This window comes from Pongo abelii, chromosome 18, assembly GCF_028885655.2.
Source record: "Pongo abelii isolate AG06213 chromosome 18, NHGRI_mPonAbe1-v2.0_pri, whole genome shotgun sequence".
In the NCBI taxonomy this organism is placed as follows: Eukaryota; Metazoa; Chordata; class Mammalia; order Primates; family Hominidae; genus Pongo; species Pongo abelii.
The window spans coordinates 66265674-66293223 of NC_072003.2; the positions used below are offsets into that span (position 1 = coordinate 66265674).

Sequence of the window (27550 nt, forward strand, 5' to 3'; positions counted from 1 at the left end):
TTTTCAGTTTAAAGGGGACTTTCCAGCCCCAAAGGATTCAGGACCCAGAGCTCAGGTCCCTGGTGGTGGCATTTGCAGGTCTGGGACAAGCCTAGGGAAGGGACGCCATGTGCGGCACGGGCATCTAGTGTCCCAGAGTCCGCACAGGTTGCTGGGGGAAAAAGAGGGAGAGGCCTGGCAGGGGTGGGAGTCGGGGGGAGAGGGTTACTTCCTCCTGCCCTGAATCTCTGCTTGGGGTTCAACTGGCTCGCCGGCGGGCGAGGGCGGGGCAGGCCGGCCTCTCTGGCCCTGCTGGGGGGTGGGGGGCGGGTCCCCCGGGAACTGCTCCTCCCGCCAGCTGCTGCTTTAAGAGGCTGCTCCGCGGTAGCGAGCGGGGCCGGAGCCGCAGCCCGAACGAGCGGACTGAGCCTACCGGGCAGGTGCACGGCTGCGGGGACTGCAGCGGCATGACCGGCCACCACGGCTGGGGCTACGGCCAGGACGACGGTAGGCGCAGACCTCCCCCACCGCCCCTGGCTCGGACCCCCGACCCAACTGCACTCGCCCCAACCCTCTTGCCCAGCTGGTATCCCAGACCGGCAAGTTCCCACCCTCCAGGCTGGGCCGGGACCCCTCTTCCCATCCCGGCCCCCGAACTTGGCCCAAGCCTTGGTCCCCCGTGCCAGACGCAAAGTCCGCGCTGCACCCCGGGTGGCCCCGCCGCCAGCAAGCGACCCGGCGGCTGTGTCCTGCCGCCTCCTCCGCGAAGCCCCTGATTGCCCAGCCCGCTCAGACCCAGGCCCAGACTCTCACTCACTCGCCCCGGGCGTGCGCAGCGCGTGGGGGTGGCCCAGGGCAGCGGGGGGCGGGCGCCGCGGAGCGCTGTGCGCGGGTGTCTGCGGGGAGCGCGCACGGCAAGTGAGCGGGGACCTCGGGGGATCGGGGCTCCGCGTGGCAAGGGCGCAGTGTCCCCCGGAGAGAATTTCCCGCAGAAGTGGCCGAGCTGCCTTCTCGGCTGGTACGTGAGGGAAGGGGGCACTTGGGGGCGCAAGCATGTGTCTGGGTGTCTACACCGAGCAGGGTGTTTGCGCACGTCCGGGTGTGAGTCGTGGGAGCCTGTGGCCCACACCAGCCTCCTGGGCTGACGCGGAAGAGAGCTCCTTCATCCTGCCTCAGTTTCCTTAGGACTCAGAGAAAGGGAGAAGAGGCAGAAGGTGAGAGCCAGACGGCTGGAGTGTGGGTCTGGGGCAGTCAATTCCCTTTGGGGCCATTTCTTACCAAGCAGGGGTGGGGGTGTGGGGTAAGGGGTTCCCTATTTCCCTAGGGAACCAGTGCAAGACAGTTGGGGTGCGAAGAAGAAAAAGTAATGGTGGGAAGAACATCCCCCAGCCCCACTCCTCTGCGGAGAGGCAGTCACTTTGTGACGTTGGGTGGGGGACTACAGTCTGGGAAGCCAGAAAGTTGCAGTAGACCAGAGGGAGGGTGCTGTGGAGTCTTTGGCTCCCTCTGGGGCCCCAAGAACAAAGGAGCATATTTTGGAAGAGAACCCCCAGATCTGGGTATGAAAGAGCTGGAAAGAGACATTCAGAAAAAGATGATATAGACAAGCAGAGACGGAGAGACAGGCAGACATGGGGCAGATGGACAGGACACATAGGGATCATCTCCCAGCACCTGCTCTGAGCCACCTTTTGGGTGCTTCCCCCAGAGCCAGAGTCCCCTGCCTCCAGCCCTTCTTGCTAGTCATGCCCACCAGCTCTGAGCACCCAGTGTCCTGTGTAGCCTGCTCCATGGGCCTGCTCCCCCCAGGCAGCCACCCCATCACCCAGGCAGAGCTGGATTGTCCAGTCGAGGAAGGGAAGGACAGAGGACAGAGGTGCCGGCATGCAGCAGTGTTCACAGGGCTTCAAAAATAACCCAGAGGGGCCGGGCCACGATTCTGAGTCATCCATTGGGGACACGGCTCTGTCGGCACCTGCTGCTGTTTTCTCAGGAAAACTTAAGAAGCCAAAAAGGGGGAGAAGCACCAGCCGGCAGTAGCTCTAAAAATAGGATGCATCTCAGGATGTTCCCCAGGGAGATGCTGAGCCTCTCGGCTGCAGATAGATCCTCTGGGAGGCAGGTGGTGGGCGCCTGTGGGTGTGTGTGCAGGTGTGTGTGTGTGTGTGTGTGTGTGTGCATGGGCATGTGTTTTGCTGTGGTCCTTTATGCAAACTTGGGTCTCCAACAGAGAGGTTTGTGTGTGAGAGAGCATATGCGTGTGTCAGATGTAGTCTGCAGGGCTGTGTGTGTGTTTGTACACATGAATGTTCTGGGCCTGGCTGCTCTGTGTGCACAATGGAAGATCACAGAAAGATTAATGTGTTCATAGGAACATCTCTATGGACTTGTAGGCACACACATGGGGAGGACAGCTGGGGGCAGCACATGCACATGCTATATTTATATTAGTACATATGCATGCACACATGTGTGAGTGGCCCTCAGTTCTCTCATCTGTGAAACGGGGATCTTGCTGGTTTCTATTTCACAAGGTGGTTGTGAGAGGCAAACACATGTCACAGAGTCAAAGCTAGGTTGATGTGAGTTTTTGTTGTTATTTATCACAAACACCAACACCAAATTGCCCAAGGCACAGAAAGAGGTGAGATACTGATGGGGTCAGGTCAGAGACTTCAGATGTCTGGAGGTCTCCCTGTTGGGGAGACTTATTACTCTGAGCCACCCCTGAGCCTGTAGCTGTTATGTTCCCTTCCATACAGTACCTCTCTGGGCCTCCTATCGGCGCTGGAAGGTGAGTTTTAGTGAGACCATTTCACAGACAAAGAAATGGAGGCTGAAAGGGGAAATGGTAAAGCTGGGATTGGAACTCCAAGCCGTGCAGCTCCAATGCAGGGGCTCACCTCTGAAAGGATGCTGAAGAGACCATTCCCCTATGGGTGTCCTTGGCCTGAAGCCCAGAGATCCTGGCTGGACTGAGTCCTTGCCCTCCTCCCCACCTGCAGGCCCCTCGCATTGGCACAAGCTGTATCCCATTGCCCAGGGAGATCGCCAGTCACCCATCAATATCATTTCCAGCCAGGCTGTGTACTCTCCCAGCCTGCAACCACTGGAGCTTTCCTATGAGGCCTGCATGTCCCTCAGCATCACCAACAATGGCCACTCTGTCCAGGTAGACTTCAACGACAGTGATGACCGAACCGGTAAGTGGCCCCTGCCAAAGCCTGGCACCTGGCCCCTGGCCCCTTAGGGTCCTAACCTTGTGTTGGGCAGTCTCAGGAAGCATGCTATGGTGGCTAAGAAAGGTTCCTCCTCTCACCATCTGTGAAGCCTTGGGGTGATCTTCAGTCTCCTTATGCATAAAGTGGGAGCAATAAGACCTACCCTCTTAGGTCACAGAGGGGAAAAATGAAAAAACCAAGTAAGGTCAATAGAGCTGGCACACAGCAAATGCTCAGGAAGTGCTAATTTCTTTCCTTCCCTTCCTTCCCTTCCTTGTGGTGCTACAGATCAGGTTTGTTTTCACTCTCTGCCCCATCACTGACCTGCCAAGCCCTCCTCCCTGTGTGATCTGGCCAAGCCTAGCAGGGAGAGAGAAGGGAGCTAAAATTTACATGCGCCAAACCCCTTGCTAAAGTCACAAGCTGCTCATTTATTCTTCTCAATAACCCATCTCTCAGATGGGCAAATAAGAGGCTTCATGAGCTGGGGAGGACCAGAAGCAGCCTGATCCAGCCTGAAGCTCTCTCTCTCTCTCTCCAGTTCACCTATGACTTCAGGGTCCAACCATCTTGGGCCGGTAAGAGGCCAGTGGGAATTCGTGGCAGCTCCTTCCAAGACCTCTTTGCCCTGGGATTAGAGTCCAGGTTCTTTCAAGATAAATTCCTAGGCAGGAGTGCTGTTCATTGAAGGGATTTTCGTCCTTATGACTGGGCCTTATGACTGGGTAGAGTGGTGGAATGGGGCGAGGAAGAAATCTGCTAGAGTTTCTTGTGTAAGGAAGTATTAATAACTGGTTCCTTCCTCCTCCTTCTCCCCTCCCCACAAATACAATAAAAGCCCTCAAAGGAACTTAAGTTTCAAATGGAAAATTAAAAGGCAAAGAGGATGAAGGAAGCCAGATCTTTCATGAGAAGAGTGATATTACTTAGTTCTGAGTTCCCTGGTAGGCTAAGGAAAAAACAGAAAGAGGATTGGTTATAGTTTTTGCTGCAAAAGAAAGGGAGTCTAGCAGATCCTCAGGAGAGAGACAAAGCATTTATTTCCTGGTACCGAATTCTAAGAAAAGCCTCTTACTCAGAGCTTTGGGGAGGGGGCATGGGGCTCTAGCTGACCCTAGATGATAGTTTGGCAAGGAACAGTTTTCATATGACTGTCCCTTCTAATAGCCTTCAGAGGGCACTGGGGGCTCAACTAAGAAATCAGTAGCTCAATGAAGGCCACTGGGGTGGGAGAAGACACAGGGGGACATGCCTTTGGATTACTGATCTGCGGTGTTGCCCTCAGGCCTGGCTGGGGCTCCCTCCGCCACCCAGAATGCCCAGGCCTGAGGGCGCAGGAAGCCAGTGAAAAGAGGAATGAGATGGTGGGGCTCTGCCACTCACCCACTGTGGGTCACTCAAGAGGTCAGATGGGTTGATGCCAGCAGAGTGCCAAACACACATTGAGTGCCCTGTGAATGGCAGCATATTCTGTGTGTGAACTGGGGGAGGAGGCTAAGGGGTTCAAGGTCAAGAGGTGTTAGGGAGGGAGCTCCCTCTCCAGGAGCCCACACTATGGGGTCCCAGGTGAGGCATGCTTGGAGGGTGGCGTCTGCAGACCTATCCAATTGCTTAGCCTGCAGGCTCAGCCGCTCCTGCTTCCAGGGATGGGGCAGCCTGATTGGGGCCCTGCCCACAGCTACTACTCCCAGACTCCTAGCCAGTGCCCAGGTCTTGCCTCTTTGATAAGACCGGGCAAGAAAGAGGGACTTCTGGACTGTCCTGTCCTCCTGCTTGAGGAGGCCACAGGGCCAAAGCCCTACCCTGGTCACCCATCATGGAAGGGACTAGTGGAACTCTGAGCCTGGGGTGTTATCTGATCCAGGAGCTCACATTCAAGCCTAGCTGGGGCTCCCTCCACCTCCAGATCCCTTTCAGCTGGAAATTCTATCAGTCCCAGGAGGCCTCGTGCATGGCCCCAGCTCACCGGGTATCAAGGCAAGAAAGTCACAAAACCAGCACAAGTGGGGCCCTCAGAAGAGGCCATTTCTGGGGGAGATGGCACTGGAGGCACCTGGGCCTGTCCAGGAAGGTAGAAACCCTCAGGAGCTACCCTCCTCTTCTGGAAAAGCACTAAGTTTAAAGAAGTTTCAAGGTTCTAGGGAGGCAGTGTTGCCTGGTGATTAGTGGCTTGGGCTTTGGACATAAGAGATACTAGTTCATACCCTAGTTCAGTGCCTTGCTGTGTGACCTTGAGCAAATGCCTTGTCATTACTGTGCCTCAGCTTCTCCCTTTATAGAATATGGATAATAATAAGTTCTGTCCCTCATGGGCTACTATGCAGACTAAACAAAATAGTCTCTTCAACCTAGCCTTGGATCAGGGTTTCAGACATGGGAGGCCTAATTGTTAGTGGTAATGGGGGTCCTGGGAGGCAGGGTCCCACCCTCCATGGGAAATCGGGCAGGAGTAGGGAGGACAGCTAGATAGAGAGCTGTCCTCTGTCAGTCCCAGACCCCTCTGCCACCTGCCGGCTGTCAGGATTTCTGCCCTGTCCCAGCTCAAGGGACAGGGGTCTAGCGGGCAGTGGGGACCAACCCAAACCCAGTCAGCCCAGTGAATTTTCCAAATGAAAAATGTATCCCACACTTTGGAAGGCCGAGGTTGGCAGATCACCTAAGGTTGGGAGTTCGAGGCCAGCCTGGCCAACATGGTGAAACTCCCTTTCTACTAAAAATACAAAAAATTAGCCGGATGTGGTGGCAGGTGCCTGTAATCCCAGCTACTTGGGAGGCTGAGGCAGGAGAAATGCTTGAACCTGGGAGGTAGAGGTTGCAGTGAGCTGAGATTGTGCCACCACTGTACTCCAGCCTCGGTGACAGAGCGAGACTCCATCTCAAAAAAAAAAGGAAAAATGTATCTCAGCTGGCACAGTGGCTCGTGCCTGTAATCCCAGCACTTTGGGAGGCCAAGGCAGGAGGATTGCTTGAGCCCATGAGTTCAAGACTAGCCTGGCCAACATAGAGAGACCCCATCTCTACAAAAAATAAACAAATTAGCTGGGCATGTTGCCGCATACCTATAGTCCCAGCTACTCGGGAGGCCAAGGCAGGAGGATGGCTTGAGGCCAGAAGGTTGAGGCTATAATAAGCCATGTTTGTACCATGGCACTCCAGCCTGGGCAACAGAGCGAGACCCTGATTAAAAAAAAAAAATTTTTCCTTTCCTGGGCTGCTGCCCTGGTCCTGGCACTGGGCTGTCGGTCCTCTCCTACTCATTGCCACTCGCCCCACTTCTACCCACAGTGGTGACTGGGGGCCCCCTGGAAGGGCCCTACCGCCTCAAGCAGTTTCACTTCCACTGGGGCAAGAAGCACGATGTGGGTTCTGAGCACACGGTGGACGGCAAGTCCTTCCCCAGCGAGGTACGGGCCCTCCTCCACTTGAATCCCTCTGCTACATGGGAAGGAACGCAGGCCTGGGTAGTCAGGGGCTTGAGGATGCCTAGGGTGGGGCCTTGGAGAGGGGGAAGAGGAGCACCCGGGGCCTTTGGGAGAGATACTTTCTACCCACCCCTAGCACAGGGTCTTCCGTTTGACCCTGCCCGCTGCTGTCCTTCCTGGTCTGTGCATCCTGGAGTTTTCTGAAGGGCTACCCAGTCCCACTGCAGCCTTGCTGACACCCCTTCAAGGGTTGAGCCCAGTATTCAAGACTGTGCATGAACTGATCTTGCCTGGCCTCATCCTTCCCCTCACCTCTTCATACACTGAGCTGCATGTGACGAATCCCCTGTCCACACCTGGCTCCTTCATACCACCAAGCTTTGCCTGTGCTGTTCTCTCTGCTTGGAATGCCTTTCCCCAAGGCTTCCCTCTGATAACCCCCTGCTTATTCTCTGGACTCAGCTGTAGGCACCACCTCCTCAAGGAGGTGTCACGCTGGATGTTCATGATCGATTTCACAGCTCGTTCCCTGCAAGGCAGGGCCTGGGCCAGATTCCTCTTTGGGTCCCCCGGAGCTCAGAAAAGAATTGGGCCCAGAGTTGGATGGATGCTATGTGTGACCCTCTGGGGCTCCCCTGGACCCCCCAGCATCCTAATCCTTGGAGGCTTGACAGCTTCCCCTTCCTGCAAAGAGGCCAGGAGTCTGGTGGGAGTGAGGGGAGCCTGGCTCAGAGTTCCCATTGCCCCTGGGAGGCACAAAGCATTGGCCTGTTGTTGCCCCATAGCTGCATCTGGTTCACTGGAATGCCAAGAAGTACAGCACTTTTGGGGAGGCAGCCTCAGCACCTGATGGCCTGGCTGTGGTTGGTGTTTTCTTGGAGGTGAGTGGTGGTTTTCTGGGGCCAGGAGGGGCATGGGAGGCCTGGCACTGCCCCTAGTTCTAGAACACAGTGGGTGCTGGGCTCACACTGCCCTCTCCCTGACAGACAGGAGACGAGCACCCCAGCATGAATCGTCTGACAGATGCGCTCTACATGGTCCGGTTCAAGGTAAAGTCCATGCCCCTGACCCGAGCAGCCCGATGGGGAGAGAGGAAGAGGCTGGTTCACAAGTTGGGCCCATCCACTCCTTCATTCTGGGAGTAAACCCTTGCTGAGACCAAGAAGGAGGGTCAGCATCAGCAGGGCCCTGCACCTGATTCCTCATCGGGGTCAGCAGCCCCCTTGGGTGCCCAGCATGAAGCCTGGCTAGGTATAGAATTGATAAGATGCTTGTCACATTAATCGTGGTCTAATAGGCAACGTCATTGAGGGCAGCTGAAGGCAAGGGAGGGAAGATCGTGGCCAAATACCTCCAGGAGCCACAGCTTTTACATACTAGCAAACGGATGGAGAGGGCCCGGCTCAGGCTGGAAGATGGCATCTGGAATCACAGACATTTGCCCACAAGTTGCATCAATGGACATAGAGAGGCCTAAATCCTGCTGATAGAAATGGGTGGAGAATGCCGGGCATGGTGGCTCATGCCTGTAATCCCAGCACTTTGGGAGGCCAAGGCAGGCAGATCACTTGAGGTCAGGAGTTCAAGACCAGCCTGGCTAACATGGTGAAACCCTGTCTCTACTAAACATACAAAAATTAGCTGGGTATGGTGGTGCATGCCTACAATCTCAGCTACTCAGGAGGCTGAGAGAGGAGAATTGCTTGAACCCAAGAGGCAGAGGTTGCAGTGAGCTGAGATCACGCCACTGCACTCCAGCCTGGGCGACAGAGTGAGACTCTGCCTCAAAAAAAAGAAAAAGAAAAAGAAAGAAAGAAAGAGGAAGGAAGGAAGGAGAGAGAGAGAGGAAGGAAGGAAGGAAGGAAGGAAGGAAGGAAGGAAGGAAGGAAGGAAGGAAGGAAAAGAAAGGAAGGAAGGAAGGAAGAAAGAAAGGAAGAAAGAGAAAGAAAGAAAGAGAGAGATGGGTGGAGAAGTTGCTGGTTTGGTCCCAGTGGGAGGTCTGTGCTGATTCCTGGGTTCCCCCACCTTGTTCCAGGGCACCAAAGCCCAGTTCAGCTGCTTCAACCCCAAGAGCCTCCTGCCTGCCAGCCGGCACTACTGGACCTACCCGGGCTCTCTGACAACTCCCCCACTCAGTGAGAGTGTCACCTGGATTGTGCTCCGGGAGCCCATCTGCATCTCTGAAAGGCAGGTGAGTCCTCTCAGAGGACCAGATGGAGGGACATGGCACTCAGGGCTCACCCCAGGCAGTGTGACTCTCCAACTAGCACCCCACAGCCTGTGATCCCACCTTCAAGGTTCCTCCCCATTTTTTACTAATAAATGTATAGATTCTTGGTTGGGAGTTAGCTTGATTGTTAATCACCAGAACCTAGACACTGGCTGGGAGGGGGGATACCTGGATCCTGGGACCCCCACCCCCACTACTGTGTTAGAATCTGAATGCTACATTTGCTGATAAGTCTTAGCTAGATGGGCTTGGAACTAGAACTAGGTGAAGCAGAGCCCAGGCCCTTTAGTGAGTAAATAAATGAGGATCCCACAGAGAAGAATGAGTGGGGAAGAGTAGGGACAGACCCTAAGGGAAGGAGGAGGGAGGGATAGAGCTGGCTGGGCAAGTATGCCAGATGATGCATCTGGGGTCATAGACGACCACAGCACCCCCAATCTGCCCTGAGCATTCCTTCTGCTTCCTCAAGATGGGGAAGTTCCGGAGCCTACTTTTTACCTCAGAGGACGATGAGAGGATCCACATGGTGAACAACTTCCGGCCACCACAGCCACTGAAGGGCCGCGTGGTGAAGGCCTCCTTCCGGGCCTGAGCTGCCCACCTGCCTAGCCGGCCACTAGGGCACCATCTTCCCAAGGGCTTCCATGTCAGCAGACACCAAACCATCTGAGGCTTCCTCCCTGGGGGGTGCTGGGGACCCTCCTTCAGCCAGTTTGCTCCTTGGTCACCCTGGAGGCTTCTGGATGGGACCCTTGAGTCTGGGGCACCCTTCAGCTGCCCTGGGGACAGGAAGAACAGGAGCTAAGCAGGGTCCAAGCCTGGGGCTGCCTCTGCTCTCCAAGACCCAAAGACCCCCGGGAACCTCTTCTGGTCTTCCCCACTGGCAGTGGCAGCAGCCCCACCCCGAGCGCACACTGTGATGGAGGAGACCGAGCTCCCTGGGGCGGGCAGCTGACACTACCAGAGAGACTCAAGCAATAATTAGAGGTGGGCAGAGCTGCCCTCTCGGCATTACCTCTTCTGCAGGCTCTGCCATGCACGCACCTCACTGCCAGGCCATTAAAATCAGCACCCAGCATGCTGGAGGTGACGTGGCCTTCTCCCTCCAGCCACCTGCTGCCATGGGCAGGCCCTGGCTATAGCTTATACAGTATCTCCCCTTGTCCCCACCCAGTCACCAAAGCCACCTACATGACAATCCATCCCTGTTGAATTAATAAATTCATGTATCCATGCAACAAATACCAATTGAGTGCTTGTGCTGTCTCTAGTACCGTCCTAGGCTTTGGGGAGAGATGGTGGTGAGTTCAGCACTACATGTTGGGAGGGATATGAGTGGTGAGCAGGTTAGGGTTACACAAAGGGCAGGGAAGGGGCTATGGGAGCAGAGGAGAGGGGGAGACCATCTCACTCAGCAAAGAAATGAAATTCTGGTCAGGCGTGGTGGCTAACGCCTACAGTCCCAGCACTTTGGGAGGCCAAAGCAGGTGGATCACTTGAGCTCAGGAGTTCGAGACCAGCCTGGCCAACATGCTGAAACCCCATCTCTACTAAAAATACAAAAATTAGCTGGGCGATAGTGGTGTGCACCTGTAATCCCAGCTGCTCAGGAGCCTGGGGCAGGAGAATCGCTTGAACTCAGGAGGCAGAGGTTGCAGTGAGCTGAGGTCGCACCACTGTACCCCAGGCTGGGCGACAGAGTGAGGCCCTCTCAAACAGAAAGAAAGGAAGAAATGAAATTCCAACCAGTATGCCAAATCAGATAGAAGGGAACAGCATGTCTGAGGCCAAGGGAAGGGCGAGTATGCAGGCTCAGAGGTGAGAGAGAGCCCAGTGTGGTTGTGGGGCTCAAAAGGCTCAGAGTGGCTAGAGCCCTGGGGGAAACCTGGGACCTCCTCCCCAGGTTGACGGGGAGCTACCAAGGGCTTGTAGTAGAGGAGGGGCAGGGCCAGGCCTGCAAAGGGGGAAGATCCCTGAGGAATGTGGATGGGCAGGCAGGAATGGTGGCAGGGAGCAAGGGGTGGCCTGTGTCCAGGCGGGAGGGGACAGGGTAGAGGGAGGTGGAAGACAGAGGGCTGGATGAGAGAGATTTAGGAGGTGGTGCCCAAAAGACAGTGTTTGGCTGTTCAGGATAGAGAGGAGACCAGGGCATATCCCTGAGCAGAAAGTGGAGCCTTCACTTGCTCTGGGAACCCTACAGGGAGCTGGCCACAGTGGACACGCAGCATTGTGGGGTCCTGGAAGGAAAATCTAAGGGGGCATGTGCCTTCAGGCCCAGGCCCTGCACACGCACAACCCCAAGAGGGGGTTTTATTTTAATTTTAATTTAATTAATTAATTAATTAATTTATTTATTTTTGAGATGTAGTCTTGCTCTGTAGCCCAGGCTGAAGTGAGTGGCATGATCTCGGCTCACTGCAACCTCTGCCTCCCAGGTTCAAGCAATTCTCCTGCCTCAGCCTCCCAAGTAGCTGGGATTACAGGTGCACACCACCACGCCCGGCCAATTTTTGTATTTTTAGTAGAGATGGGGTTTCACCATGTTGGTCAGGCTGGTCTCGAACTCCTGACCCCAAGTAATCCACCCACCTGGGCCTCCTAAAGTGCTGGGATTACAGGTGTGAGCCACCGTGCCTGGCCCTGGAGTGTTTTTTTTAAATGTGCATCCTCACCCTAGTCTCTAGTCCAAGTCCAAAGAGTGCCCAAGGGCAAGTTCACAGTTGGGCTTAGAGACCAAGTGATGACTGTGACCCAGATGAGACAGCAGCAGGAGCAGGAGACAGACACTGGGGGTTCTGAGGAGTGAGGGGAGGTGAGAAACTGGGACCTCACATGTACAAGTTTAGTTGTGAAGGGGGAGAAAGGGTCAGTGGAGGGGGGCTGTGGGGAGACGGAATGTCCGAACACCCTTGGGAAGGAGGCCCCACTGCAGGGCCAGGAGTGGCTGGTGGTGCATGTCATCTGCTCACTTTGACCACAGCTCCTGTCACTGTCACTATACCAGAAGGGAACTCCCAGGCCACAGGGCACTTTTGGGTCTTAGATTAACTTTGACCTCAGTGATGTGGGGAAGGGAGAGACTTGCTCTATGGACCCCCCTCCCACTCCCATGCTTAGGGCAAACCTGTCTCCGGAGTGGGGAGGAGTGGGGTGTACAGGAGGAACAGGCCAAATAGAGAGTTACCCTGCAGGCGCCCCTGGCCTGATCTAGGTAGGGGCCATTTTCTCCCTCCACTTTTGAGGAGATGGTGAGGAGGGGGAGAGAGGTGTCTGGAGGACAGCATTTGCTCAGCTTGGAGGCAGGCAGCTGTGGTAACAAGGAAGCAACGCCAGTAATGTTCCTGTTAAAGCAGGCAAAGGGCCTGAGGCAGACGTCCAGCTCTCCCTGCAATCCAAGAACTGTTGTTACCCCATTTTACAGATGAGGATAATGAGGCTCAGGGAGGTTAGGTAGGCAGGTCACAGAGCAGGATTTGAACCAGGATCTGTCCAGTAACTCTTCTACTCTATACTAGAGCAACTGGGCTCAAAGGAGGGTGGGATGGGTATGGTGGTGGCCATCTAGAGGTGGCATAATAGCCCCAATGCTGCTAACTGTGCCAGGGACCCTGTCCAGCCCCTCCCAGGGATGGTGGCAACACAGGACCAGCGCTGCAGAGGACTTGGAAAATGGGAGCTGGTTTTATAATAATTACCCCGAGGCTGCCAAGAATCCTCACTCCCTAAGTCCTTTCCCTTAATTCACTTTTTAAATTTAAAACTATTTTAAAGCTGAAAGTGGCCTCCTTATGTTATAATTACAGCCCCGGATTTGACCCTATTATATCCAAATGGGATGTCCCAGCTGGATCCCAGCACACCTGGCCTCAAGGGACCCAGGACTGGGTCCTAAGTCCTCATTCAGGACAAGATTTTCCCCTGGAGGTGATGCTGGGGACATTTGGGACACCCAAGACAAGATGAGCTTTACTTGCTCCCAGGACCCCAGAGGGGCCCTTCCTGGGCAGCCAGGGGTGGCCCTCGGATTGATCCAGGCAGGGCTGTGGGCCTGCCAGCAGCCACAGCCTGCAGAGTCTGTGCCCAGGCGAGGGTCACAGTCTTCCCTCCAATGCAGGCTGTGGGCCCCAGAGCAAGTCCCTTCTATGGGGCAGGCCTCAGGAGGTGGGATGGTTGTGAAGATCTGATCCCCCTGAAGCTCCTTCTGCAGAGGGCTGTCTTCCAACCCCATGGTCACCCTATAGCTGCTGCTGCTGCAAAGGCTTGGGAGTGTCCCCTCACGGCTAGCACTGGACACATACCCGCTGGCGTGCTCATCTGTGGGGAGAGTGATCTGTGGCCTGAGCAACAGCTGGAGACAGGAACAGAAATAGGTCTGAGGTGGAGGTTGCAAGATAACCTGATAGTTGATGCCTGGGAGGGAGCCACAGCTGATGTCAAAGCTAAGAGGGGTTGGAGCAGGGCAGAAGGCTTTCGGATGCAGTTGGAGCTGGCCTGGGGTTGGGGAGAGAGGACAGACAACAGCCTGAGCATCTTGGGGATCCTCTCACGTCCATGGGTCACAACATCAACTCTGAGGCCACACTCAAAGGCCAAATGTACTGCTGGTTGGTCAAGACTCGGGGGGAGGAAGAGATGTGACTCTTTGAGCACGAAATGTTCTGGCATTTGTCCTCTAGCCAGAAGCAAGGCCTGGGGAATGTATCTCTTTTGAAGTATTATTTGCTCACAAATCCAAGGGCCCACTTACCCGGGTCATACCTGGGTTTTGCACCACATGTCACTCAAACCCTCTGAAGCTTATTTCCTCCTCTGTAAAATGGAAACGACAAGTGAGCCATATCTGTAATTTAAAATTTTCTAATAGTGATATAAAATATATGGAAAGAGACATAAGGCCGGGTGCGGTGGCTCATGTCTGTAATCCTAGCACTTTGGGAGGCCGAGGCAGGAGAATCACTTGAGCCTTGGAGTTCAAGACCATCCTGGGCAACATAGCAAGACCCTGTCTCAAAAAGAAAAATGTAGCTGAGCACCATGGCTCACGCCTGTAATCTCAGCACTTTGGGAGGCCGAGGCGGGCGGATCACCTGAGGTCAGAAGTTCGAGACCACTCTGGCCAACATGGTGAAACCCCATCTCTACTAAAAATACAAAAATTAGCTGGGTGTAGTGGTGTGCACCTGTAATCCCAGGTACTTGGGAGGCTGAGACAGGAGAATCGCTTGAACCCAGGAGGCAGAGGTTGCAGTGAGCCAAGATAGCGCCACTGCACTCCAGCCTGGGCAACAGAGCAAGACTCCATCTCAAAAAGAAAAGAAAAGAAAAGAAAAATGTAAAAAGAAACAAGTCATTTAAATAATGTACTTAATTTAACCCAATTATATCCAAAATATATGCATTTTAATCTGTCACTAATATTAAAAGAAAAAAACTAATGAAATATTTTACTTTTTTTTGTGCTAAGTCTTTGAAATCTAGTGTGTGCTTTACGCTTACAGTACATCTCAGTGTAGGGCAGCCCCATTTCATATGCTCAAAGCCTTATTTGTCAGTATATAGTTGCACACCTTTTTTTTTTTTTTTTTTTTTTTTTTTGAGACAGAGTTTCGCTCTTGTTGCTCAGGCTGGAGTGCAATGGTGCTATCTTGGCTCACTGCAACCTCGGCCTCCCAGGTTTAAGCAATTCTCCTGCCTCAGCCTCCCGAGTAGCTGGGATTACAGCTGCCCGCCACCACACCCGGTTAATTTTTTATATTTTTAGTAGAGACGTGGTTTCACCATATTGGCCAGGCTGGTCTTGAACTCCTGACCTCAGGTGAGCCACCTGCCTCAGCCTCCCAAAGCGCTGGGATTGCAGGCACGAGCCACTGCACCCAGACTGCACATCTTAGAAAAAGAAAAAAAGAAAAAAGCCATATATGGCCCAGTATGGTGGCATGTGCCTGTAGTCCCAGCTATTCAGGAGGCTGAGGCAAGAGGATGGCTTGAGGCCAGGAGTTCAAGGGTGTATTGCATGATGATCACATCTGTGCATAATCACTGCACTCCAGCCCGGGCAACACAGTGAGACCCCATTGCTAATTTTAAAAAATAAGAAAAAGGAAAAAAAGCCATATGTGGCCATTGGCTACCATATTAGACACTACAGTCCTAAATGGATGTCACTCTGCTGGACAGGTGTCTGAGAAAGCCCTCTGGCTGGGCAGGCAGCCAGGCAAAGTGGCAGGAATGAGTCAGATCTGCTCCCAGCCTCTGTCCTCCACGAGAGCAGCCTCAGAACATTTGATGCTAAATTGGCTCCCTCTGCCAGGGCCTTCCTCCCCCAGGAAACCTCTCTAACCCCACTTCACTCCAGCCTGGCTGGCTCTGCCGCAGGCCACCCTGAAGGGCCTTTCCTGTTCCACTGAGAGAAAGGCCAAGACCCTCAGCAAGGAACTGACTGCAGAGGAGTGTTGGGAGTCAGGGGAGGTGGTAGTCCTGGCTTGGTTGAGATTTGATTAGTCTGGGAGGGTTTCCTGGAGAAGGGGCCCAGAACAAAGAAGCTGGCATTCCAGGAGAGGGGCAGAAGCCTCAGCTGCAGAGAGCATTTACCAGACAGAAAAAGAAGGCCTGGCTCTTGCCCAGCCTGTATCAACAAAAAGAAGAAGTGGGGCTGAGGAGACAGGGGCTCCCAAGCTGCAGAGATTTCAAATGCCAGGCAGAGGTTTACCCTTACATCCACAGGCCATGGGGGTCATTGAGGTCTAAAGCAGGGGCTGAGGACCTCCTGGGCTGGAGGAAGAGGACTCTTCCTGAGGCTTAGAGAGCACCAGGCATCACTTGGTTTGAATCCACCTTCCAACCCAGGGCTTGAGTGCAAATTCTGGCAAGTGCAATTCATCAACTTCTTCTGCTGCCTCTCCTCGGCCCTGCAGGATGGAATCATGCCTGGACCCTGGCAGTTTCCAGTTTGGCAGTCTATGAGTGTAACCTACATTCCTCCAGCTGCAACTCAAGTGCTTTTGTCTTCCGGGACATAGGAGGGTGAGCAGATGGTTCCTTTATTCCTACCAAGAGGCCCTCTTAGACTGGCATTTCGAGAAAGGCATAGGGGCACGTGAGTTCTGGGGGTCCCTCAGGTTTTGGGGAAGAACTTGAATCTCTTTCTCCTCCTCCTTTCTCAGCTCCTGTTCTCAGCATGAATGTCCAGACACAGGAGATACCAGAGGGCACACAGCCCTGTCTCTCCAGTTACCTAGGCCCCCCAGGGACCTGGAGCATAGGCCCTTGCTACTGCTGATCTTGAGTGTTCAGGAGCAGGGTTTGGATGTATAACTTCTTCAGCCAGAGGGAGCCATGATAGGGTCAGTATGCCATCTAGGAGCTGGGTGTGGTGGCTCACACCTGTAATCCCAGCGCTTTGGGAGGCCAAGACAGGCAGATTCCTTGAGCCCAGGAGTTCAAGACCAGCTTGGGGAATGAAGAGCAAGGCAATAGCAACGATTCTACAAAAAAAAATACCAAAAAATTAGCGGGGCATGGTGACATGTCCCTGTAGTCCCAGCTCCTCAGGAGGCTGAGGTGGGAGGATTGCTTGAGTCTGGGAGGTCGAGGCTACAGTGAGCTATGATCCTGTCACTGTACTCCAGACTGGGCAACAGAGCAAAACTCTGTCTCAAACAACAACAAAAACAACAAGAACATCACACAAGCCATCTAGGGAATCCTAGGGCATCTGAGCTAATCCTATTATATAGATACAATAACTGAGGCCCAAAGAGGAAACAGAGTCTGTCAAAGTGAGTTGGCAGGAGAGCTAGGATTTATGACTCTTCACTCTATCCACACAGCATTATGTAACAGAAAGACCCCTGCCACTTGGCCGGGCTCAGTGGCTCACACTGGTAATCCCAGTGCTTTGGGAGGCCAGGGTGGGAGGATCACTTAAGCCCAGGAATTCAAGACCAGCCTGGCAACATAGCGAGACCCTGTCCCTACCAAAAAAAATAAATAAATAAAATTAAAATTAGCTGATGGTGGCAGTCCGTGCCTCTAGTCTTAGCTACTCAAGAGGCTGAAGTGGGAGGATAGCTTGAGCTCAGGAGCTCTGAGCTCTAATCACACTATTTCATTCCAGCTTGGGTGACAGAACAAGATCTCATGAAAGAAAGAAAGAAAGAGAGAGAGAGAGAAGGAAGGAAGGAAGGAGAAAGAAAGAAAGAAAGAAAGAAAGAAAGAAGAAAGAAAGAAAGAAAGAAAAGGAAGGAAGGAAGGAAGGAGAAAGAAAGAAAGAAAGAAAGAAGGAAGGAAGGAAGGAAGGGAAGGAAGGAAGGAAGGAAGGAAGGAAGGAAGGAAGGAAGGAAAGAAAGAAAGAAAGAAAGAAAGAAAGAAAAGAAGGAAAGAAAGAAAGACTCCCCTCTCCAGATAACTCCCTGGCAGCCTGTCATAGTGCCTGAAATCCTGCCATTGGAGATGCACTGTGCACAGGTAAGACTCGGTTGCCTGATGAATACAAGTGCCGCTGCAAAGGCCACAGTCAGTAACACCTTGTCGGGAAACGATGTTATCACCTCCTTTTCAGTCTGCTGTGTGAGCTCTTCGCCAGGCCTCAGTTTCCCCATTTGTAAAATGTGTCCGTGGGAGTCCTGGAAGGCCTCAGGTAGAACTTGAAAGAGGAGAGAAAGTGGATTCCCTCCCCAGAAGTAGGGTCAGACTTGTGGCCGAGCTGGGGGGCAAAACGCACAAGATCTCAGGCTGTGGGTCACCCCATGTGCCTCCTAAACTAAAAGGGGCCATGGGGCTGCAGCAAAACCAGCAAAGGCTAATAACTGGAGGAGACCCCAAGCCCCCCAGACCTTAGTCCATCAACGTGACAGGAGCATTTGCAGGCTGAATTTCCCAGCAGCCCAATATAATAGGAGAGCAGAGCGAGATTTAATTGATTTACAGAAAACAAAGACATTCTACGTTTTTCACATATCCAAGTTCGTGAACCATGACCCATACAACAACGAGGTCTGCCTTTCAGAGAAGTTAATGCTTGGAAATGATTTCTTTCCTGGAGAGCATGGCTCTAATGGTACAATTCCAGGCAGGGCCAGGTGAGCTGAAAAGATATTTTGGGGGCCACCAGGCCTTTGAAGATCCGGCCCCAGCACTAAATCCAGAAACCTGTGGTTTCTGGGGGCAGTGGAAAGACCCTGGAGGGGAACCCCTCCCCACTTTGCAGCTCTGGTCCACTGAGTGCAAAGAGGCTCACAGGCACCCTTTGACTCCAGGCTGGGGATGGAGTGCTCAGCGCCAACCTGGCTGCTTTAGCCGGCACCAGGGGTGGCTACGGCAACTCCTGGGGGCTCAGGTCAGGACATCAGCATCCAGTTTTACAGTCTTTGAGGCGCCTGCCTTGAGCCTGGCACTCCCTGAAGTCAGAGGTCATAGGTCATGATGTAGGGATTTGGAGAAGTACCAGTGAGCAAAAATAAACGACAGGGGACCTGGAGAAAAAAAACATCACGTTTCTGTTAGCAGGCGAGAGCTTAACCACCTCAGCCAACCTTACCAAGTCCTTGCTGTAAACTAAGACCCCTAGAGATGAACCCTCAGTATCTGAAGCACTCAGAACCTGCTGTGGCCGGAGGTGCTGGGCTTTGCGTTTCTTTTCCTTCTTTCTTTTTCTGCCCCTCTTCTGAGCCCTGGAAAACTGGGCTTGCAACTGTGGAAACGGAAATGAATAGCCAGCATTTAAGGTTCTGCTATCAGACCCAGAGCTCCTCACCTCTAAATATGTTTTTTAAGTTTTCTTCTTTTAACTTTGTATTTTGATATTTTATGTTTTATTTTTTTCATTTTATAGACAAGGTCTCAGTCTGTCACCCAGGCTGGCATCTGGTGGCTCAATCACAGCTCACTGCAGCCTCAACCTCCTGGTTCAAAGGATCCTCCTGCATCAGCCTCCCAAGTAGCTGAGATTATGGGCGCATGCCACCATGCCAGGCTATTTTAACACAATTTCAAACTTACAGAAAAGTCAAAAGAATAATACAATGAGAACAGGCACGGTGGCTCATGCCTGTAATCCCAGCACTTTGGGAGGCCGAGGTGGGCAGATCACCTGAGGTCAGAAGTTCGAGACCAGCCTGGCCAACATGGTGAAACCCCGTCTCTACCAAAAAATACAAAAATTAGCTGGGCATGGTGGCACACACCTGTAGTCCCAGATACTGGAGAGGCTGAGGTGGGAGAATAGCTTGAACCCGGGAGGCAGAGGTTGCAGTGAGCAGAGATCGTGCTACCACACTCCAGCCTGGGTGACAGAATGAGACCCTGTCTAAAAACAAAAAAACAAGGACATTCTCTTACATAACAACAGTACAAGAATCGAAATCAGGAAACTAACATTGCTGCAGTACTATTATCTAATCCCCATACTTTGTTCAGATTTTGCTAATTGTCCTAATAAGGCCTTTATAATAGCAACAAAAAAAACCCCAGACCATGCACTGCAATTAGCTGCTGAGTCTCTTTAGTCTCCCTTTATCTAGAACAACTTCCCAATCACTTTGTCTTTGATGACATTGATAAGGTTGAGAAATACTGGTTAGGGCCAGGCACAGTGGCTCATGCCTGTAATCCCAGCACTTTGGGAGGCCAAGGTGGGAGGATCGCTTGAGCCCAGGAGTTCAAGACCACCTCCGGGCAACACAGTGAGACTCTGTCTCTACAAAAAAAATTTAAAAATTAGCAGGGCATGGTGGTGCAGCACCCTGTGATCCCAGCTATTCAGGAGGCTGAGGCAGCGGATCTCTTGAGCTCAGGAGGTTGAGGCTGCACTGAGCCAAGACCGTACCATTGCACTCCAGCCTGGGTAACAGAGGGATACCCTGTCTCAAAACAAAAGAAGGGGAGGAGACGGTAGGGGACAGGAGGGGAAGGGAGGGGAGGGGAATGGAGGGGAGGGGAGGGGAGGGAGGGGAAGGGAAGAGAACTAGTTAGGTAGTAAGATATCCTCAAATTGGGTTTGTTTGACATTTTTGCATGAAAATATTGAGGTTATTTTGTTGGAATATAATTAAAAATGATCCATTTTCAGCGTCATATCAATATCAATAGGCACTTGATATTGATTTGTACTTTTTTGGTGATGTTAATTTTGATTTTAATTTTTTTATTGAAATGTAATATATGTACAGAAAACTACATACCCTCCTTCTTTATGTTTTTTTGTTTGTTTGGTTGGTTGGTTGGTTGGTTTTTTTTGAGACGGAGTTTTGCTCTTGTTGCCCAGGCTGGAGCGCAATGGCGTGATCTCGGCTCACTGCAACCTCCACCTCCTGGGTTCAAGCAATTCTCCTGCCTTAGCTTCTGCAGTAGCTGGGATTACAGGCGCCCACCACTGTTCCCAGCTAATTGTACTTTTAGTAGGGACGGGGTTTCACCATGTTGGCCAGACTGGTCTCGAACGCCTGACCTCAGGTGATCCACCTGCCTCAGCCTCCCAAAGTGCTGGGATTTCAGGCATGAGCCACCAGGCCTGGCCAGTATATACCCTTGATGCACTTTCACAACCTGAACACATCTGTGTAAGTAGGATCCAGATCAACAAAAGTGTATTTCCTGTACCCCAAGCCCCATATGTCCCCACCGAGTTATTACTTTCTCAAAGTTACCATCATCCTGACTTCTAAGAGTATAAATGATATTTGCCTGACTTTGAACCTCCAATAAATGAAGTCATTCTTTTCAGAAACCTCTTTTATTTCTGGATTTTTTGCTTATGTTTGTGAGATTCTCAGAGCCTACTTTTATATTAATAAATCCAATGCCTCCCATTATGAGCCTGAAATGAAATTCAAACTAATCTATGCACGCAATTTCAAAAAATAAATTTGATGCCTTAATTGTAATATAAAGGGCAGTAATTTATAATATATAATACAATACATGTATTTAAATGGATATAACTAAAATTGTATTTATAGGCCAGGCACGGTGGCTCACGCCTGTAATCCCAGCACTTTGGGAGGCTGAGGCAGGCGGATCATGAGGTCCAGGAGATCAAGACCATCCTGGCTAACACAGTGAAACCCCATCTCTAATAAAAATACAAAAAATAAGCGGGGCGTGGTGGCGGGCGCCTGTAGTCCCAGCTACTTGGGAGGCTGAGGCAGGAGAATGGTGTGAACTCAGGAGGCGGAGCTTGCGGTGAGCCGAGATGGTGCCACTACACTCCAGCCTGGGCGACAGCGCGAGACTCCGTCTCAAAAAACAGTAAAATAAAATAAAAAATAAAATTGTATTTATATATACAAATCATGTAATTTTTAATAAAAATAATATTTATGTCAGTATGTAAATGGTGGGGGACAACGCCACTAAATATATGATGAAGTCTTCTGATGTTTGTACCCATATTGTTTTTCTTCTTTTTTTTTTTTTTAGAGATAGGGTCTCACTCTGTCACCCAGGCTGGAGTCTGGTGGTGCGATCATAGTTTACTGCAACCTTGACCTCCTGGGCTCAAGCGATCCTCCTGCCTCAGCCTCCCCAGTAGCTGGGGCTACAGGTGTGCATTACCATGCCTGGCTAATTTTTGTATTTTTTTGTAGAGATAGGGTTTCACCATGTTGCTCAGGCTGGTCTTGAACTCCTGGTCTCAAGTAATTCTCCCACACTGGCCTCACAAAGTGCTGAGATTACAGATATGAGCCACCACACCCAGCCTGTGCCCATATTTTGAAGCTCCATAAATAGCGGTTTCAGATGCATACCAGGCAGAGGAAAGTAAGTCTCTTTGCCCCCACGGTGTGAGTTTCCTAGATGATGATAACTCCTGGTAAAATTCTCAACACAAAGTACCATCTTCCCTCATTTCACATGATAATTGTATTCTTGGAAAATATTCTACATATTAAGACTGTGCAAAAATCCCTTTGTGTTTCCAAATAAAACAGAGCAAGGTTGTAGGTTCAAATGATGATAAACAGATTGTTCATCAGATACCTGTAGAGACCTGGTTAAAAAAAACAAAACAAAACAAAACAAGACTGGGCATGGTGGTTCATGCCTGTAATCCTAGCACTTTGGGAGGCCGAGGCAGGCGGATCACCCGGGATCAGGAGTTTGAGACCAGCCTGGTCAACATGGTGAAACCCTGTCTCTACTAAAAATACAAAAATTAGCTGGGTGTGGTGGTGGACATCTGTAATCCCAGCTACTAGGGAGGCCAAGGCAGAAGAATCGCTTCAACCCAGGAGGCGGAGGTTGCAGTGAGCCAAGATTGCACCACTGAACTCCAGCCTGGGCGACAGAGCGAGTCTGTCTCAAAAAACAAAACAAAACAGATCGTTCACCTGTCTAAACATGCTGGTGGGACACTCAAAGGTCAGGAAGGATTCAAACAATCCCTTGTTGTGTGGAACTGGGGAGGACTCCTGGCACCTCTGACCACCCCAAATGCCAGGGGTCTCCCCAACCATGTGACAACCCCTTCCCCCGGATGCTCTCCAGGATGGTACAACAAGTCTAGGGAACGAGAGGAGAGGCTACGCTTGGGGGAAGTGCACCCCAGGAGGGCAGCGAATAAAGTGTTGGGGTTGGTCTGAAGGAGGCGGAGGCCCAGGTGGGAACATTGATAAGGGACTCTGAGGTGCAGCATCCCCATAGCCAAATCCTGGGGGAGCAGGCTGGTCTCTGGGGGTGGAAGGTGGGGGAACCCTATAAGGTCCCCCGCAGAGGATGCAGCAGAACCTATACTTCTCTGGGTCCTGCATGGACCTCTTCTGCTCAACTGCTCTGGGCCCTCCATGAACTGCACCCCTGAACAGACAGTGGGGGCCCTGTCATCTATAGCTCTTGTGGAGACCTCCATGGGCTGAAAACCCACTTAAATCACACACCAAGAGGATGATGGGGTCTTCAAGTATGTCACTAAATAGAAAAATAGTCCAAAATGATACCGAACTGACAAGTAACTACAGGGAAGGTAAACATAATTGTGATTTCCCTCATGCTGCTTTTGTTTTAATAAAATGTTAAGTAACAAATTATTTTAAAGCACCTTCCTTTGGTGTCTTTGAAAACATGCTCCATGTGCCTGTGGAATGGCCCATCAGTGAACAGTCCATGAACTGACTCATTTAATCAGACCCAAGACCTTTTTAAAAAATAAATAATTAATTAATGTTTTGAGAGAAGGTCTCACTGTGTTATCCAGGATGGAGCGCAGTGGCGCTATCATGGCTCACTGCAGCCTTAACCTCTTGGGCTCAAGCGATCCTCCCAACTCAGCCTCCAGAGTATCCACCACTCCTGGCTAATTTTTTAAATTTTTAGTAGAGATGGAGTCTCCCCATGTTGCCCAGGCTGGTCTTGAGCTCCTGACCTCAAGCAGTCCTCCCACCTTGGCCTCCCAAAGTGCTGGGATTACATGCATGAGCCATTATGCCCAACCAAGACCCCAAACCTTCTGAGATAGGTACTATTCTTTCTCTCATTTTTGTTTGTTTGCTTGAGACAGAGTCTTGCTCTGTCACCCAGGCTGGAGTGCAATGGCAGGATCTTGGCTCACTGCAACCTTCATCTCCCAGGTTCAAGTGATTCTCCTGCCTCAGCCTCCCGAGTAGCTGTGATTAAAGACGCCTGCCACTACGCACAGCTAATTTTTGTATTTTTAGTAGAGACGAGTTTCACCACGTTGGCCGTGGTTGGCTAGGCTGGTCTCGAACTCCTGACCTCAGGTGATCCTCCTGCCTCGGCCTCCCAAAATGTTGGGATTACAGGCGTGAGCCACTGCGCCCGGCCTTATTCCCATTTTGCAACTGAGATACTGAGGATCAAATTGATTAAGACATTTGCTCTGGGTCACACAGCCAGGAGTTGCTCGGGCCAGGATTGGTCTATCTCAGAACGAAGTCTGAGCAAGCTCTAGGCCCCTGAAAAGGAGTGAAGCCCCCTGCCCCACACTAGGCCCCTGAAAAGGAGTGAAGAAAGACACACACACACACGCACACGCACACACACACTCTACACACTCTTCCTCCCTCCACCCTGGGAAATGAGAAGCTCAGGTGCTTCCCGCAATCTGTTCTCGCCCCCTGGTGGCCACGTTTAAAGCTGCGGCTGTGTCTTCAGTGCATCCTAGCCGGGGATCCACCACCCGGGGCCTGAGCCTGGCTGTGCTGGAAAAGAGCTTTGCCTGGCAGGTTGCTACTTGTCAAACTACATAAAATATTTTTGCTGTTGTTTATGCTCCTGTTTCACTGATGCCCTAAGCTCTTGCTTCTTCTGCTGGCTAGAAGCTCCGGCACTGGACGGAGCAGACAGCTGGCCAGCGCCACGACCACTGGACTCCTGGGGAAAGGACGTGCACTTCTCCCCGAAACTATGAAGGATAGAAGAGGGCAGAGGGCCGGGAGCGGTGGCTCACGCCTGTAATCCCAGCACGCAGTGGCTCACGCCTGTAATCTCAGCACTTTGGAAGGCCGAGGAGGGCAGGTCACAAGGTTAGGAGTTCGAGACCAGCCTGGGCAACACAGTGAAACCCCATCTCTGCTAAAAAAAAAAAAAAAAAAAACCAGCCAGGCGTGGTGGCACATGCCTGTAATCCCAGCTACTCGGGAAGCTGAGGCAGGAGAATTGCTTGAACCCAGGAGGTGGAAGTTGCAGTGAGCTGAGATTGAGCCACTGTGCTCCAGCCTGGGTGACAGAGCGAGACTTCATCTCAAAAAAAAAAAGAAAAAAGAAGAAAAAGAAGAGGGCATTCCAAGCAGGGAACAGCAGGGGCAAGGGCCTGGAGGCAGTTACATGGAACTGAAGGTGTGAGAAAAAGCCAAATTAAAGTTGAACCAGGCCAGGCATGGTAGCTCATGCCTGTAATTCCAGCACTTTGGGAGGCCAAGGTGGGTGGATCACTTGAGGTCAGCAGTTCGAGACCAGCCTGGCCAACATGGTGAAACCCTGTCTCTACTAAAAATACAAAATTAGCTGGGCGTGGTGGTGCACACCTGTAATCACAGCTACTCGGGAGGCTAAGGCAGGAGAATCATCTGAGCCCGGGAGGTGGAGGTTGCAGTGAGCCAAGACTGTGCCATTGCACTCCAGCCTGGGCAACAAGAGCTACACTCCATCTAAAAAAAAAAAAAAAAAAAAGTTGACCAAGGCGGGGCGCAGTGGCTCACGCCTGTAATCCCAGCACTTTGGGAGACCCAACACTTGATCTACTTGGGTGGATCACTTGAGGTCAGGAGATCGAGACCAGCCCGACCAACATCTCTACTAAACCCCATCTCTACTAAAAATACAAAAATTAGCTCGGTGTGGTGGCATGTGCCTGTAGTCTCAGCTACTTGGGAGGCTGAGGCACGAGAAGCTTGAACCCAGGAGGCGGAGGTTGCACTGAACCGAAATTGCACCACTGCACTCCAGTCTGGGTGACACAGCGAAACTCTGTCTCAAAAAAAATTTTTTTTTAATTAAAAATTAAAATGAAGTTGACCCAGTCTTCAGCATAGCCTGGAGATGGGGGTGCCCTGATTACAGTGACAGGTCCTAGTTCTTCAGACAGAAATAGCTCTTGAGCCAAGGAAAGGAGGGCAGCTGTGCTCCAGCACTCTGCATACTTCTCCCTCCCCCCCATTCTGCAGTGAACACACAGCTGGGGGAGGGTCTGCCCCCACAATATACATGGGAACGGCTGCCCCCATTCAGCAGATAGAGAAACTGAGCCTCCAAATGCAGTTGAGGTTCCTTGCACAAGTCACTGATTCGACCAATGGCAGTGCTGGGATTCTTGTGTCTGCCTGACCCAAGGCCCAGCCTCTTAAACTGCCACATCACATGGGGTACCCTGTGCCAGGGGAGGCTCTTGTCTTTGGGGAAAGTAGAGGTAAAAAATGGTCATGGGCTGTGCACTTCCTACACAAGCCTCGAGGCCAAAGTGCCCTCCTGGTCCTCAACAGGGAAGAAAATATACCCAGTCTGGATTCTCAGCCTTCTATGGAGAACTGGGTTGTTCAGGTGAAGGTTTGTAGGATTTGATTGTTGCTAATGGCTGATTAAAGAGTGCCTGACTTTCTATGAGTGTGTTTGAAACTGTATTTCCCATGGAGGCAGTGGGGGTCAGGGAGCAGGCTCAGAAATACCCATACATTGTTAGCACCCTGGAAATGAAGGCAATGCATGGGTATATTTAAATTATAGTCTTTCTTTACCAATGATTTTGCAAAGGAAAAAGAGGCTAGGTGCAGTGCCTCATGCCTGTAATCCCAGCATTTCGGGAGGCCAAGGCTGGCAGGTCACCTGAGGTCAGGAGTTCAAGACTAGCCTGGCCAACATGGTGAAATCCCATCTCTACAAAAATACAAAAATTAGCCAGGCATGATGGTGGGTGCTTGTAATCCCAGCTACTTGGGAGGCTGAGCAGGAGAATCGCTTGAACCTGGGAGGCAGAGGTTGCAGTGAGCCGAGATCGCACCATTGCACTCCAGCCTGGGTGACAGAGTGAGACTCTGTCTCAAAAAAAAAGAAAAGAAAAAGAAGCATAGGCTGGGCATGGTGGCTCATGCCTGTAATCCCAGCACTTTGGGAGGCCAAGGCAGGCAGATCACCTGAGGTCAGGAGTTCAAGACCAGCCTGGCCAACATGGTGAAACCCTGTCTCTACTAAAAATACAAAATTAGCTGGGCATGGTGGTGCACACCTGTAATCACAGCTACTCGGGAGGCTAAGGCAGGAGAATCATCTGAGCCCGGGAGGTGGAGGTTGCAGTGAGCCAAGATCTCACCACTGCACTCAAGCCTGGGTGACAGAGCGAGACTCCATCTCAAAAAAGAAAAAAAAAGCATAAAATAAAAAATTAAAATTAAGTTATAGTCATTATCTAAAGATAAATAAATAAAAAACCACAGCATGGAGTTGGAGACGCTAACTGTCTTCCCTGGAGGAGCATACAGGAGCTCTCTCTCTGACTGTGGAGATGTCCAAACTGGCTCCTTCAACTACTAAATGTGGGAAGCTTCCAGGAAGGTGGCTTGATGGGAGTCCAGAGAATGGGGTCCAGGCCCACATCAGCCAGGAGCTTAAAGTGGGATTCTAGAGAACCTGCAGAAGAAGGCCGGGCACAATGGCTCACGCCTGTAATCCCAGCACTTTGGGAGGCCGAGGTGGGCGGATCACGAGGTCAGGAGATCCAGACCATCCTGGCTAACATGGTGAAACCCCGTCTCTACTAAAAATTAAAAAAATCAGCCGGGTATGGTGGCATGCGCCTGTAATCCCAGCTACTCGGGAGGGCGAGACAGGAGAATCGCTTGAACCCGGGAGGTGGAGGTTGCAGTGAGCCGAGATGGTGCAAAAAGAGAACCTGCAGAAGTCAGTTTAGGTCTCTGTACTTTATTTTACACCTTAAAGAATGGATGGGCTGGGCAAGGTGGCTCACATCTGCAAGCCCAGCATTTTGGAAGGCCAAGGCAGGAGGACTGCTTGTATTCAGGAGTTTGAGACCAGTCTGGGCAACATAGTGAGTCCCATCTCTACAAAAAATAAAAATTAGCTGGGCGTGGTGGCACATGCCTGTAGTCCCAGCCACTCAGGAGGCTGAGGCAGGAGGATTGCCTGAGCCCAGGAGGTCAAGGCTGCAGTGAGCTATAATCATGCCACTGTACTCCAGCCTGGGCAACAGAGCAAGACTCTGTCTTAAAAAAAAACGGATAGAAGGGTGTCTC

The 27550-nt window shown here is 51.7% G+C and overlaps 1 protein-coding gene across 1 annotated transcript; it reads left to right on the forward strand.

Annotated features, from left to right (window-relative positions):
* Nucleotides 1-372: 372 nt before the first annotated feature.
* Nucleotides 373-10094, forward strand: CA7 (carbonic anhydrase 7). The gene is made up of 7 exons (XM_002826509.4): nucleotides 373-486; nucleotides 2985-3182; nucleotides 6486-6604; nucleotides 7408-7503; nucleotides 7609-7671; nucleotides 8658-8813; nucleotides 9322-10094. The coding sequence occupies exons 1-7, from the start codon at nucleotides 447-449 to the stop codon at nucleotides 9442-9444; spliced, it is 795 nt and encodes a 264-aa protein (XP_002826555.1). The 5' UTR covers nucleotides 373-446; the 3' UTR covers nucleotides 9445-10094.
* Nucleotides 10095-27550: the final 17456 nt, after the last annotated feature.

Coding starts and splice junctions, on each gene's coding strand:
- CA7 (XM_002826509.4), top strand. CDS start 447: ATGACCGGCCACCACGGCTGGGGCTACGGCCAGGACGACG. Junction 7,504..7,608: donor TGGTTGGTGTTTTCTTGGAG/GTGAGTGGTGGT, acceptor TCTCCCTGACAG/ACAGGAGACGAGCACCCCAG. Junction 8,814..9,321: donor TCTGCATCTCTGAAAGGCAG/GTGAGTCCTCTC, acceptor TGCTTCCTCAAG/ATGGGGAAGTTCCGGAGCCT.